The 14,749-nt window shown below is 39.8% G+C and overlaps 1 protein-coding gene across 1 annotated transcript in view; it reads left to right on the forward strand.

Annotated features, from left to right (window-relative positions):
- The first annotated feature begins 7,312 nt into the window (after positions 1 to 7,312).
- Positions 7,313 to 14,749, forward strand: part of LOC121318646 (transmembrane protein 164-like) — a 44,371-nt gene continuing 36,934 nt past the window's right edge. Inside the window, exon 1 of the mRNA XM_041255544.1 lies at positions 7,313 to 7,908. Within this exon, the coding sequence (XP_041111478.1) occupies positions 7,471 to 7,908 (438 nt within the window). The 5' untranslated portion in view covers positions 7,313 to 7,470. The remainder of the gene's footprint in view (positions 7,909 to 14,749) is intronic.

Consider the following 14,749-nt stretch of genomic DNA (forward strand, 5'->3'; position numbering starts at 1 on the left):
GTGGGATTTCCTTCATGGCGCCTCCTTAGATGAGTTATGCAATGCTGCTACATGGACAGGTAGTCAGGCATTTGTGCGTTTTTACCGCCTTGATGTTACAAACCGAGCGAGACCCTCTCTGAGCTCTAGAGTTTTGCAGGTGGCATGCCCTTAGGTGTCATGTGGGCTCTGATGCTATTGCCGTGGGGCTGTACTATCGGTAATCTGGAGCCACGACAGCTTTGGTACTTTTCAATTCATTCGAATTGAAAGGAAACGTTAGGTTATTACCATAACCCTGGTTTCCTGAAAGAGAATGACAACCATTAATTTCCCTTTGACGTTGTGTCCCCAGCTGACCTCTGTTTTCGAAAGAAAATGGTGATGTGCTACTGTGAGGATGTCCCTCTTCAACAGGAGGTAGGAGGGACTTCCCCCTCACAGCAGGGCCCTGATAGGGCAGCTTTTTTATATATGCTCAGTGATTGACAGGCAGAGAGGCTCTTCCCATTCGGTAATGGTTGTCATTGTCTTTCAGGGAACCAGGGTTATGTTTTATCTGTTTTGCTTTTAAAAAGAGCTAACAAAGGCTTTAAGTCCATGTTCGTACCTCTCATCACCACTGGTTACAGCATTATTAACGGTCTCTCGTTTTCTTACTGGGATTTCTAATACAACACTTTAGATTAACCAATGCTGCAACTGCTTCCTGGTTACTGGTCAATTTCACAATTTCAGTATTTAAACATACAGCACAGGACATGATTAGGTACCAGGTAGCATTGTACAGTACGTAATAAGTGATGCTGTCGTCATTACGTACACCAATCAGAGCGCTGCATTAGATTACTAAAGGAAGTGATATTTCTGTATACAGGTGCTCTAATACAACACTAGGAAATCGTACATGTCTTCAAATATTAGAAACCCGCATTTCAAGTCCAATTCATTTGAGTTTCACGTGATTTATAAACTGTAGTTTTGTTTCTGCGATTATCCTTTTGCCCTTCTATAAATGTAAGGCTTGTAAATATGAGCAGAACTGTTCCTCAAGACCTGCTGCTAATCCCTGTTGGGGAGGGAGGATGTCTGGTCTGGGCACTGTGCCCTACTGTGATAAACAGGCAGTGTATGTGCATTACTGGAAAAGGAAAAGTGTAGATAAAACTGATGGCACACCGCCCTGCTGAATAGAGACTGCTTAGTGAACCCTCCAACCCATCTTATAAGAACATGATAAAGTTTACAAACGAGAGGAGGCCATTCAGCCTATCTTGCTTATTTGGCTGCTAGTAGCTTATTGATCCCAGAATCTCATCAAGCAGCTTCTTGAAGGATCCCAGGGTGTCAGCTTCAACAACATTACTGGGGAGTTGATTCCAGACCCTCACAATTCTCTGTGTAAAAAGGTGCCTCCAATTTTTCTTCTGAATGCCCCTTTATCTGATCTCTATTTGTGAACCCTGGTCCTTGTTTCTTTTTTCAGATCGAAAAAGTCCCCTGGGTTGGCGTTGTCGATGTTCAAGACTGAATATATTCAATTACTTTAGCCTATCTACACATGACATGCCTTTTAAACCAGGAATAATTCTGGTCGCTCTTCTCTGCACTCCTTCTAAAACAGCAATATCCTTTTTGTAGCGAGGTGACCAGAACTGAACACAATATTCTAGATGAAGTCTTACTAATGCATTGTAAAGTTTAAATATTACTTCACTTGATTTAAATTCAACACTTTTCAATATATATTCGAGTATTTTGTTGGCCATAGACATAAACTCCTAGATCTTTTTCATAGATTCCTTCTTCAATTTCAGTATCACCCATATGGTATTTATAAAGGACATTTGTATTGCCTGCATGCAATACCTTACACTTTTCTATATTAAATGTCATTTGCCATATGTCTGCCCAGTTCTGAATGCTGTCGAGATCATTTTGAATGACCTTTGCTGCTGCAATGATGTTTGCCACTCCTCCTATTTTTGTCTGCAAATTTGACAATTATTTGCATTCAGTTTTTAACAGTCTCCCAAAACTTGTGAACAGATATTTTTTTATACCCATCCCCTGATCTGTGCCTTTCAACAACCTTGTCCCAGAGTTCTTTTGCAAGCGCTTGGTGCTCATGGTGGAGTCTTTGCTTTGAAATGCACTACTCAGCAGGGGAAACCTACAGGGACTACTGAATGTATCCTGAAATAATGTGAATCACTACAATTTAACACAGGTGGAAGCCACTTAACTTGGTGTGTGATTTTGAAGGTGATTGGTTACACCTGAGCTAATTCAGGATTGCTATTACAAGGGGGATGGACACTTATCCAACCAAGCTGTTTCAGTTTTTTTTTTTTTTTCACTTGGAAGTTGTGGGGTAGGATGTGTAGATAAATGAAAATTAAAAACTATTTTAATGCATTTTAATTCCAGGCTATAACGCAACAAAAGGTAAAAATTTTGAAAGGGGGTCTAGATTTTCTATAGGCTCTCGCTCTCTCTCTCTCTCTCTCTCTCTCGCTATATATTGCCTTGCAAAAGTGTTCAGACCCCTGACCAATTCTCTCATATTACTGAATTACAAATGATATATTGAAATTTCGTTCTGTTCGATATTTTATTTTAAAAAACTTAAACTCAAAATCAATTATTGTAAGGTGACATTGGTTTTATGTTGGGAAATATTTTTAAGAAAAAAAAAAAAAAATAGAACGTATTGTATAGAACGTTGAAACGTACGTTCGAGTATATATTATTATAAATATATATATATATATATATATATATATATATATATATATATATATATATATATATATATAGACACACAGTATGGTCTGCTGGGCCCTCACCATCTCTGCAAGCTCTTAGAGCTGCCGTTCAGCCGAACTTTGGCGTCTTTGTGGCGACTGAGATGGAGAGCGCCTGTGCCTAAGTGGGGAAGGAAAGCGGTACCTCTTCGGTGACTGCCTACCTCCTGGGGAACACCCCCTCAAGCGGTGTTGCCTAGGCGGCGACCATCTCGCCTCCACGGAGGGATGCCTACGCCTCTGCACCGGTGGTGGGGAGGGTGAGGGTGACCCAGGGATATCGAGGAGCTCCCTGGTCACAGTGGCAGGCGGGGTTCTAGAGGACCTTTGGGAAGGGCCTTGAACCACCGATCTCATTCTCCCCTGCCCCGAGAAGAGAGAATCCGCTGGGGAGAAGGCTGCCCTTTGTTCGTTTAGAGAACTTTCGGCAGGAAGAGCAGTCCAACTCACCCACCAGCACTCTGGCTGCGTGGCCTGGCCCTAGGCATCTGACACTGGAGGAATGTTCATCTTGCCTGGGGAGCTTTGCCGCACTGGTCACACTGTTGGAACCCAGCAGAGCGCACTGACATGGAGCAGGGCGGTGTCGGCGTCGTGGGTGCACCGATCAGTGTCGGTGCCGAGCAAAGCACTGTCATTCCATACTGAGTGTATCGGCGTCGCCGCTGAGGAAGAGCGCAGTCGGTGCCAAGCAGTTGGTGCCGAGTCAATCGGCACCGAGTTAGGTGCTGAGGAAGAGAGCAGTCGGTGCCGAACTGTTCTGACCGGTGCCGAGTTTAATCAACGTCAGGGTAGGCGCCGAGGAGAGCGTGGTCGATGCCATGTTGATGTAGCTGAGTCAATCGCCGTCGGCGTCGAAGGGAAGCGCGGCTGTGCTAGGAGAGCCTGAGGCTTGAGAGGGGCACATAGGCCCAAGCTGGAAGGTAGCTGAGGCCGAGTAAATCGGCATAGAGGACGGCGCTGCGAGCCCACGTGGTCAGCCTACAGCACCACAATAGGTCTATCAATGGTAATTTTAACTAAACAAGCTAGTGAAATAGAATAATGGCTGCTTGCCAATCTCAATAGAAAGGTCGAAACCAACTCTAATCAGTAGAAACTACTGACATCAGACTCAGGCAATGAGCAATCTGAAAACACTCAAAAGTGTAGCTTATTGTGTGTATGGATTTGTGAGCTCGAAACCATTTCCAGAACAAAGAAAGCATGATGCAATCTGTGACCTGTCTCAGTGGAGTGAGAGAGAAAATGGCGATATGCTACTGTGAGGATGACCTTCTTCAGCAGGAGGTGGGAGGGACTTCCTCCTCACACCAGGGCCCTGATAGGGCAGTTTTTTTTTTATATGTGCTCAGTGATTGACAGTCAGAGAGAGCTCTTCCTATTCAGTAATGGTTGTCATTCCACTTGAAAGGGAACTGATGTAAGCTCCGGTATCATGTTTCCACTTGGCTGTTTTTTATGTGTAAAATAAGTGTCTTTTATCACATGCTACCAAAATGGCTTTGAACAAGACACAATGGGGACTAGCTGAGCACCATTTTATATGTGCTCTTAAATAGTGTAGTGTCTACTTAGTGTCCTCTTTTAGCTTGTCTTTCAACAAATTAGATTGAACAATAAAGGATAACGATGGGGGACTCTTTCAGTGAAAAACAATTTAATTAAAAATCAATTTTTACCAATTACAGGAGTGAAAAACCTTGCTCAAAATCTCGCGTTGTCTGCGCTAAACTACAATATTACATTTTTAATAATCATTACCAATAGGGGGCGCCAAAGCTCAACTCTCCAGTAAATTGTGTAATAATAATAATAATAATAATAATAATAATAATAATAATAATAATAATAATGCTCTTTAACCAGGAATAAGATTTAACATGAAAACAAATTATGCATTTTTTTTAAATGGCTATTTAATATGCAGTAACCTATTTCTTAACTAATAAAAAAAAAAAAAGTCAACAAGAAATGTTCATCAAACATCGCAGCTCCAGTTATTATCAACTCAATGACGATCACTGAAATGGGTTTAAAAGCACCTTTTTAAAGATGTTAATGTAGTAAGACGCGGTTTTGTTGTGTATACCTCTACATTGCTATTTAAGCAATCTAGCACAACAGGTGATTAAACAATGGCTATATGAGGTCATTTCAAATTTAAAACAAGAATAATACGTTTAAAGGACGGTCGTGCTATTCATTTCAGTGAGCTTTCATATGACATCTCATTGCCCACTGAAATGAAAAGCATACACAATGAATAACATACAGTAGTTAATTAGTTACTAAACTGCTGGTTGACATCTAAATAATAAACAAAAAAAAAAACAGTATGGCAAAAAATCTGCATGATCAGTAATCCACACGGGGGCGGGACAGACTGCTTTCAACCAAACCCATGGGCACACGAGGGCGAGGTAGACTGCCTTCAATCAAACCAATAGCCACACGAGGGCGGGTCAGACTGCTCTCAACTAAAGAAATGGAGAGAAACACCCTGAATGTTTACACAGAGAGGTGTTGTTTAGAGTAACCTCCAGGGGGTGCTGCTGTGGGTGCAGTTATTATTTTCTTTACATAATATAACCGTACTGTTAGAGCTGGGTAAATGCTATGATTTCCACAATTTTAGCTCAGTTTCAGAAACGTTAAGTATTGATTACTGTATTGATTACTTTACTGCCATAAACGCAACTGCAGGCAGCATGATTTTCGAAAGTGACACAATAGATGCAACAACAAATGGTTTAGGGCAAGACTGGGGTGGAGAGTGTATTTCTCGTTACTAGAAAGTCGTTTCCTCTTAAAAAAATGTGCAAAAGGTTTTAATGAGCAGTCTGTCCCACAGGAAATGTGGTACCCAACATATGATCCACTTACTACCACTGCTGGATGACTGGATATGACATTTCCACTTCACTTCAAAAACATGTTTACTCAGGACTGCCAATGACAACACTGCCTTGAATATTGTACCAGTCTTGACTCTTACAACTCAGGACAATCTTTTTTTAAAAGCATCTTGAATAAACGTGTGTAGGTTTATTCAAGATATTTATTTTTATTTTGTACAAAATGATATTGCAGTTCTCAATATTTAAAAGATGCTATTTATATCCTATTAATTAGTAATATATAACCCTAATTTATATCGACTCTCCCAATTAAATAACAACACTGATCCAGTGTTCACGCTGTCTGGTGTCAGAAATAGCGAACACCTGCTCAGTATTAATGATTTCAGTGGGAGAAGGTGATATACTATTAGAAATTATAAAGAAACTTTAAAATATATATTTTTAAAATTATTAATAAAATAAATATTGATGATGTACTTATTTATTTCATTTGTTGAAAGCTATTATTGTATTGTCATGCTGCCTCGAGATAGTTAATCGCCAGAATCAATTTAGCAAAGGTTTAGGGCTCAATTCACATGTTGATTTCCTTCAGTTTAAAGACAACTTCAAAATCCTGTTCTGTCTCAGTGTTCCAGAATTATGGGGTCAGGTGGCAACCCTACGGACAATACAATCCCCAGCCTTAGTCTTGTTGAAAAGAATTTGTATATACAGTATATACACCCAAACTTCCCATTTCCCATAAGCACAATACTATAGTGCTGTCCTATTTGAGGTACACCGGGCATTTAATAATATGTTCTTCATACCGAAAAAAAAAGTTCTCTCACAGTCAGAGGCACAATATATGACTAATTTACTACAAACTTCTAGAGCACAGGGAAGCTAAACTTCCTTATGAAAATGTGGAAATCTCGAATCAATTATTTAAATAAACGGTGTCATACTCTCCTAGTCAATTTAAACGACGAGGCGTTCCGCATCGAATTCTAAGAAGCATATTAACGCAATAGTCCAACGTAATACAGCAGCCAAAATAGCCAGTAGTCAAACAGTTAACATGTGGAAGAGGCGGGCTCAGTAACCGCAGTCATCCAATCAGGTTGTCGTTTGTCCATTTCGGCAAGAGGTGTATGAATATGCATGTGGGAATAAACTGAACAATTCGTATTTACTTCCGGTAGGACAGACTGGTGAGAAAGTAGCGAGATGATGGTGGCGGTGTACTTATATATATTAATACGGACCACGGATTTGTCAGTATCATTAAACGCGCTGAAGTGGGCTTTCTAGCATTTGTGTTGTGCACCACAGCATTGCGTTAATTAAGGTCGGATTTCAAATCTAGGGCCTTTTTCAGTTACCATTTCTTCACTTTGTGGTTTGAACTTGATTTACGTCAGCCACGTTATGCTAGATCGTGCTGTCACTACTTATATTTATTATTTATGAATTGTATTGATCCAGTATTATTTGTACATTTTTGATAACGTGGAGACCACAGTTCTTCTCGTGCAATAATTATATTACTTAGGGAGCGAACTTGAATATATTTTATATATATATATATATATATTATATATATATTAAACTATATATATATATAATATATTTGTGTTGATTGTGAAGGCTTTACAAAACATGTTTTGTGTGTGTTTTGTACAACTGTCTTTTTCCCCACCGTCAAAATATAAGTTTGGACAGTCCAATTTAAATGGTCTATCTTAATTCAAACCGTTAGTGTATGCCTGTTTTTTACCACCATACCGGAATAATAAAAAACAAAACAAAACAAAAAAAGTTCAATTTTGCAGTTGATGATTCGCCAGGAAGTTAATGAAATAGCGTCCCTGCTGTCTTGTGCACATCTTCAAGACGAGAAGCGGAACATGAGCAGGTATTCCATCTACAGCCTGTTGGATTGGGTCTACGGGGGCGTAGACCCCAAGTTCGAGGGAAATGGGGGGCCCGAGTGCGCGGCGTTTCTCCCCTTCAAACAGCGGCTTGTCGAGAGTATTTTTATCATCTTCGCATCCGCCATAGAAATCGTAATAGCACTGAGGAAAATCCAGCAGAGTAAAGAACTGAAAGAAATGACAAAGGCGGCGTGTGAACACAAGAAAGAGGAAAGCTTCGGGAAGAACCTGTTGCTGGTAGCGCTGTGTCTCACATTCGGCGTGGAACTCGGGTTCAAGTTTGCCACGAAGACTTTGATCTACCTGCTGAACCCTTGCCATGTTGTCACAATGTTGCAGGTATGTGTGATTTGAGTCAATTCTCTGTCTATAAAAAAAAAAAAAAATCTATGCACGTTTTTGGACAAGGAGGCATTCATTCGCCTTGTGAATGCAGTACACTTCAGTTTGCCACTGGTACACTAGTGTTGTTGTTTGAACGACATGCTTTATAAAGATTGCCTGAAATTTCTCATTGGTTATACATGCTGTACAGTTTTTATAATTTATAACAGAATGTAATAGCAAGTAAGTGTAGAACACAGATCTATATACATCCCATCCCACCTTTCCCCAGGTTTGGCAAAAGAGACAGGATGGGAGGGTGAATCTCTGGGTAGCGCCCCACAATCCTGGCATTTCCTGTGGCATTACTTTGATCCTTAAGAGATCAGGATAACCAGCTGAGTAACACATTCTGTGTGGAAGAAAGAGGCTAAATGCAAGTTCCATTCCAATAATGTCAGTATAAGATCAGCTGTATTCCAATTTAATCCACATTAACAGGTAGCTCTTTAATCACAGGATTAGTACAATGACAGACAGGGAGTTCTGCTTAAGTGCGAACTGTGTCATCATCCACAGACTTGATTGTTTCCTGAATGTTTGATCAGCCAATCATTCGAAATAAATGAATGCATGCCCCTGTCAATTGTCCAGGTTACTTTCCAGGAAACAAAAAGAGCAGTGGCTGAGAATGGAGGTACTGGTGAGAATGTATGTATGATGAAGGTCAAGCAGTGCTTTCATGACCCTAGTTAGCATTTGTCGTCTTATCAACCAGAGATGGACACTGCCGCTCTATCGACACGTGTCGAGGGTACATGTTGCTCCACTGCATGTATTTGCCTGCCAGTGCCTCCACTCTATTTACAAGAGCATTAGCTGTCGTTGACTGTAAACAGAGTACAATTTCAAAGGGGAGAGGTTAGTCACACTGACTCAGAAGGAAGACAAGTGCTGTTAGTCAATTCACACATGGTATTTAGAACAAAATATTGCTATAACGGTCAAAGTCAGCAATGGGACCATGGGTTAGACAGTATCCTCATAATTTACTCTGTACAGTAAACAAGATGAACAACACAAAATAAGATTTAAAGTGTGTTTATAAATCCTGTTTTTGATTTGTCTGTGAGTCATATATTCATTCTTATTGCAGTACAGTGCCTGCCAAGCAGGGCCCCATGTCCAGTTATTTAATTTTGTTGTGTTTCAATGCACCCATTCAGAAATATTTCTTTAGGAGAGCCAGGGGAGGGCTTTTTCAGCAGCAGTACAGTATGTGTTTGTTGTTGAAGTTCAGGAAGGATATGACACATAATCCAGAGTGGCCCTTTCAGAGTGTAACCTTTATCAGAACTGCTTTATCAAGGGGATTGTGGCACTGCCGGCCCCGATCAGCCCCGATCAGGATCCCCAGCATGGCGCGGGAGCAGTCGAGAGGGATCTGAGTTCCAGACTCGGAAACATGCCACAAGGGCTGGATTTAATGCATCTTAGCCAAGAAGTAACTTGCCACTTTTTTCTAACTAATTAATGTTTGTTACGTTTGACGAGTGGATTAAAGCAACAATAGCTGCGGCTCGGAGAGAATATTGGAATTGCAATGTTTTCTTTGTATTGTGAAAGATGTGTATCAAGTTACACTCTGTTGTGGTTTCTGGGATTAGGGTTCTCCTGCACACTGGAAGGGAGAACGGAGAGACAATAGCATGATCAGGGAACCAGTAAGAATGGCTTTCAAAACACACTGAAGCAAGTACTGTAGGCCTGTAGTATATTATTGGAATGATCTGGAGCTTGAGCATTCAATCCCATTCTTCATCCCTTTTAACTGCATGACAACTCCTATTAATGGTCCCAATGAGTGTGTTTTGATCCACATTTAGGCTAGTGTGTGATCAACACAGTTTACTTGGCAAACCAACCAGACAGAGTCTGTCTGAAAGAGGTATAGCAGTGCTGGTTTGTTTGGCATTTTGGTTTGGTTCACTTGCTGTGTGGTTGATTTGATCAACCTGTACCCCACTGATTTTATTAGGTCATCTGTAGCAGGGCAGTAGGAAAGCTCTGCTGTTTAAATGTATTGTTTGTTTATTTTTAGAACAGGGTCATCCCCCCCCCCCCCCTGCCCCTTTGTCATATTTGTGTTTATTTATTATGATTTGTTGCATTTATATGTGACGGTCGAAGCGCCGTGTGTTTTTGTTATTGTTTTTATTTTGAAACATGTTTTTCCGGAAGTAATTTAATAAACTCGTGCAGATTGTTCCCGAGGGGTAATAGAATAATTACTAGCTAGTTAAACCCCTTGGCCACTGTATACAGCCAAGCAGCTCTCTGCACTCCGTGTGTTTGTTCAGAGGAGGAATGGGAGAGCAAGAGGAGAATGTTAAAAATATAGAGGATCCATGAAGGCTACTGCCCAGCTGGACCTGTGTTTTGTGTGTGAGATTTGTTTTTGTTTGACCATTTATTTTGCTCTGTGAGCAGTGTTTTTTGTTGGAACCTTTTATTTATTTTTGTATTTGAATAAACGGCTCACAGCGTGTCTTTTGCCCTGTAGTTCCTTGCGCGTGTTATTTTTCCTGCATTTGGCCTGACGTCACAGCAACTCCAGCCTGTCACATCATCCGTAACTACTAACACTCAATAGAGCTAAGTTGAGATACTAAAAGAAACGTAACACTTGACAAACATTTTGACTAGAAGTCTTTCAGTGTCTTCAGTGTTTGTCACGTTTCTTTTAGTATTTAGCATAGTACCAGGGTATCTACTTGGGTTTAGGGGGTGGCGTGGTTGACATACAGTCCATTACTTGTCCATTAACACTAAAAGCCCCGCAGCAGTCATTTTGGCGGTTTTTGGTTTTAAAATGTAATTTTCTCCAGTCATGTAACACATATGGGGCTGTGCGTTTATGTACCTTTCTGTCCATATGTATTAAATATTCTCACAAAGCATGAAACGTGGGAGTGCAGAAATAAAGGAAATATATTACATTATACCTAAAAGCCCCAGGAGCAGCCACATTGACGGCCACACAGAAAACAATTGTATTTTGATTATACAGAACAATATTCTACTTTTATTTGCGCTGCTTTGGTCAGTCAATTAGCATCGGGATTTGTGAAAATAAATAAGAGACCGTGAAGTTTTACAACCCAACAAAATATGGAGTTGATGTTTTGGATCAGATGGCACTGAAGTATTCCGTGAACGCTGTCTCCCGACGGTGGTCTGTTCAGGTGTTTTACAATGTGTTGGACCTAGCAGCCATCAGCTCCTGGGTACTTTACAAAGAATGCACAGAGAAGAATTTACCAAGGAGATAATATATTTTACAGTTAGCACAGGAACTTTGCAAGAAGCATTTGGAACAGTGGGAGACTGCCAAGCGTGTACCCACAGCTGAAGCTGGCAACCCTGCTGAGAGCCACAAGAGACGCCAATGCCAGGTTGGGCAAGTGCAATAAAAATAAAACTACGGACAGCTGTGCCCTGTGCAGAAAGGCGGCGTGCAGAAGCGCATTATCTGTGTTGATTGTGAACAGCCTTAGACTGTTCATATATATATATATATATATATATATATATATATATATATATATATATATATATAGATATAGGCTTCGGTTGTCCAGATGTTTATGTGACATATTGTGGCAAAGTGGCTGCTGATTATTAACAGGTGTCGAGGTGATGCAGTGCAGGAATAAAGCAGACAGATTTGTAATCTGGAATGAAAATGTGTATTTTATTGTTTGTAATTCTGGTCTGGCAATCAAATAAAAAGCTCTGGTTATACACAGTGATGCATAAAACACAGAGGACATTAACAGGGATTTGCAGCCCTAAACAGTAAACATGGGTATCGCGATATTGTACTATTTACTGCACTGGTCCTCCTGGGTTATATGTTGTAAATAAAGCAAAGGAAAAGATTTACGATTCTCAGGCCCCTTTATGCTATCACGCATGATGCCTCTTGGTAAACGATTGCAGCTGTCTCTATTGCCTGCAGCTGCCACATCGTTTATCTTCCGGGTCAATACGCTCCTGCAACGGAGTCTCACCTTCTTCCAGACTGACCGACTTCAGGACCCTGGAAATGCTTCTTGGTGCCCTCACAGGTCGGAAGGGAAATTTACAACCAGTACTCATCATATTTGTGTCACACGTATTTAAAAAAATAAATTAATTAATTACGTCCGACTGTTTCTCCTTTTTGTTATACTATTTACAGTGTTTTGAATACAGCCGTCAGAAAGACTGCTGCGGGGCTTCTAGTTGTGAGTAAATCTCTGGTCCTTTGAGTGTTAACTCACCTGCGCTCAGTGATTAAGAGGATAATTACAGTAGAAATTGTAAACACAAATGTGTGCACTGTATAACACAATTTGATTGTCTTGTCAATATTTACTAAAAACCTTGTTAATACACAGTACAGTACTTTCTTAACAATGCCCTGATAAGGAAGTATCCCAGTGAAGGAGCTTATTGTATTAATCAGTCTGTATTGCTAAGTTATCTGCTAATTTTCAGGGCTGTGGAAATGTTCTTGTTTTTTTGACAACCTATCATTTTGAGATATTGGCTTCATATTTGGTACACAACTGTACTCTGTGATTCTTTGTGTCAAATTTAACCGTTTGTCAGTGATTTTGCAAAGATTTGTATTCAGAGACCACTATAGATGCGGACTTCATGTTTTGAGAGTTGTATAAGTCGTTTATATTTGTCTCGCAAAGTAATAATGTGATGTCAAGCAGGATCCGAGGGAAACTTGCATTGTTAGAAAGGGGAGTGCACACAAGGTCAAGCTACAGAAGAATGCAATAAATGGATATCAAGTAATTATATTTTAAGCTGAAATTCCATACCATTGAAAGATAATAAATGTGGGATCTTCTAGACAACTGATCTAAACTATGACAGAGCCAAATGCCTGAATTAATTGATTTAATATAAAAAATGTACAAATTTGATTGCTCTTTATTTTAAAAATAATACTTGTGATACAAACATGATATTGAATGATCATTTGTGATATGTGATTTTTATTGGCCATTTTTTATCCTCCCATGGGGGAATAAAAAAGATATACCACGAATGATCATTTGTTATCTTCTATGTATTTCACAGTCTGTATTTTCCATCTAAAGCTAAATGCTGTACACATACATGCTTCCACATGCGGGATTAAGGCCTTCTCAGGATGGCTTTTCTGATTTGTTATACAACCTCTTTAGGTGAAAATGGTGCCCGTCTCTTAAAAAAACAAAACAAAAAAAAAAAACATTTTTTTCAGTCATTCACGATACAAATAATTGTTTTGCGATTTGAGTATTTACAAATTATCAAAGAAGAAAATGTTATTTTGGTCTTTGAGCAAACTATTTTGCTCAAATTGCAAAATGGAAAATACCACACAAGCAAAGAATGAAACAAAAAAGAACAGACAGCTTATTTTCTTTCTGAATAAAGCGATATAGTCAAATTGCAAAATGTGCTTTGAGCAAATGCACAGTTCCTGAACAGATTTTGAAGATGCGATTATGTTAAAAATGGGCATCAATTGATTTTACCCCGTTTTTCTCACAATTTGATATATCCAGTTGGTCGGCCAAGGTGTCCTCAGCTCACTGCGCAAAAGCAACCCCTGTGGTCTGCCAGGCGTCTGCGTGCTTGCCTGTAAACTGCCCAGGGCTGCGTTGTCCTCTGACACTGTCGCTCTGGGTGGCTGCATGGTGAATCTGCAGTGTGCAAAGATGCGGGTGGCTAACGGCACATGCTTTGGAGAACTGCGTGTGTTAGTCTTTGCCCCTCCCGAGTCAGCGCAGAGGTGGTAGTGGTGAGCTGAGCTGAGCCTAGAAGAAATTATAATAATTGGACAAGACTAAATTGGGGAGAAAAAAAAAAATTGTAGAAAAATGAAAAAATAATTTGTGAAATGCAAGTAATTGTTTGTGTCTTAAGACAGCAGTTCTGAAGAAATCACTTGTGAAATGCAAGAGGGTTGAGGACCACTGCTCTACACATTGTATCTTATGTATTTTTAAAAAGGTATATTTTATTTGCACACACAATGTCTGACTTTAATGTAAATTTCTGTCTACAAGCAGTGTGATAATGTGCTGATCTGTTACTCATTAACACACTGCAGTGTTACGTTTGATGCACTTGAGCACAGGCAGCTGTATATCCAGTTTGCAAAATGTGCATAATTATTACATTGAGTTGCTGCCGTCATTTCCTATGTTAGAATCTGTGGCACACTGTATATGATACTATCAACCAGATACTATCAACTGGCAAATATTGTACAGATCGCAGTGTCACAGATGGTGTACCAAACACAAAACAAAAGCATACATATGCTAAAGTCTTGATTATGACATGGAAGTGTTTCTCCACTCTGTTCAAATACACTTCGTGTTAACACAACATGGAATATATTTTGCGAGAGGCTGTTGAACCATTCACACAGTATACAGTGCCACTGTTGCCATATTGGGCGGCTTCATGCCCAGTTGGGCTTCTATTTTTTGTATTGTGCGTGAAAAAGTGGCTTTAGACGGGTTCCTAATTTTTGGCCTAGTTTTGAGCATTTTTGCGGGCATTACATTTGGATATATTTTGAATAGTTTTAAAGTATTAACAATATTTTTAAGCAAAATACTAAGCTATATGATACACAACCTTTAATGTTTACATCACTGTTGCTAAACATTGTAAAAATAACACGCGTCAATATCTGTGGCTATGACGTGCGTCTGGAAACGGGCGTTATTGCAAATGAAAATATGTTCTCAAGGGTTTTATTTGATTAAAGAAAAGAAGTGATTGATTCATGTTT

Source organism: Polyodon spathula, chromosome 7 (assembly GCF_017654505.1).
Source record: "Polyodon spathula isolate WHYD16114869_AA chromosome 7, ASM1765450v1, whole genome shotgun sequence".
Taxonomy (NCBI): Eukaryota; Metazoa; Chordata; class Actinopteri; order Acipenseriformes; family Polyodontidae; genus Polyodon; species Polyodon spathula.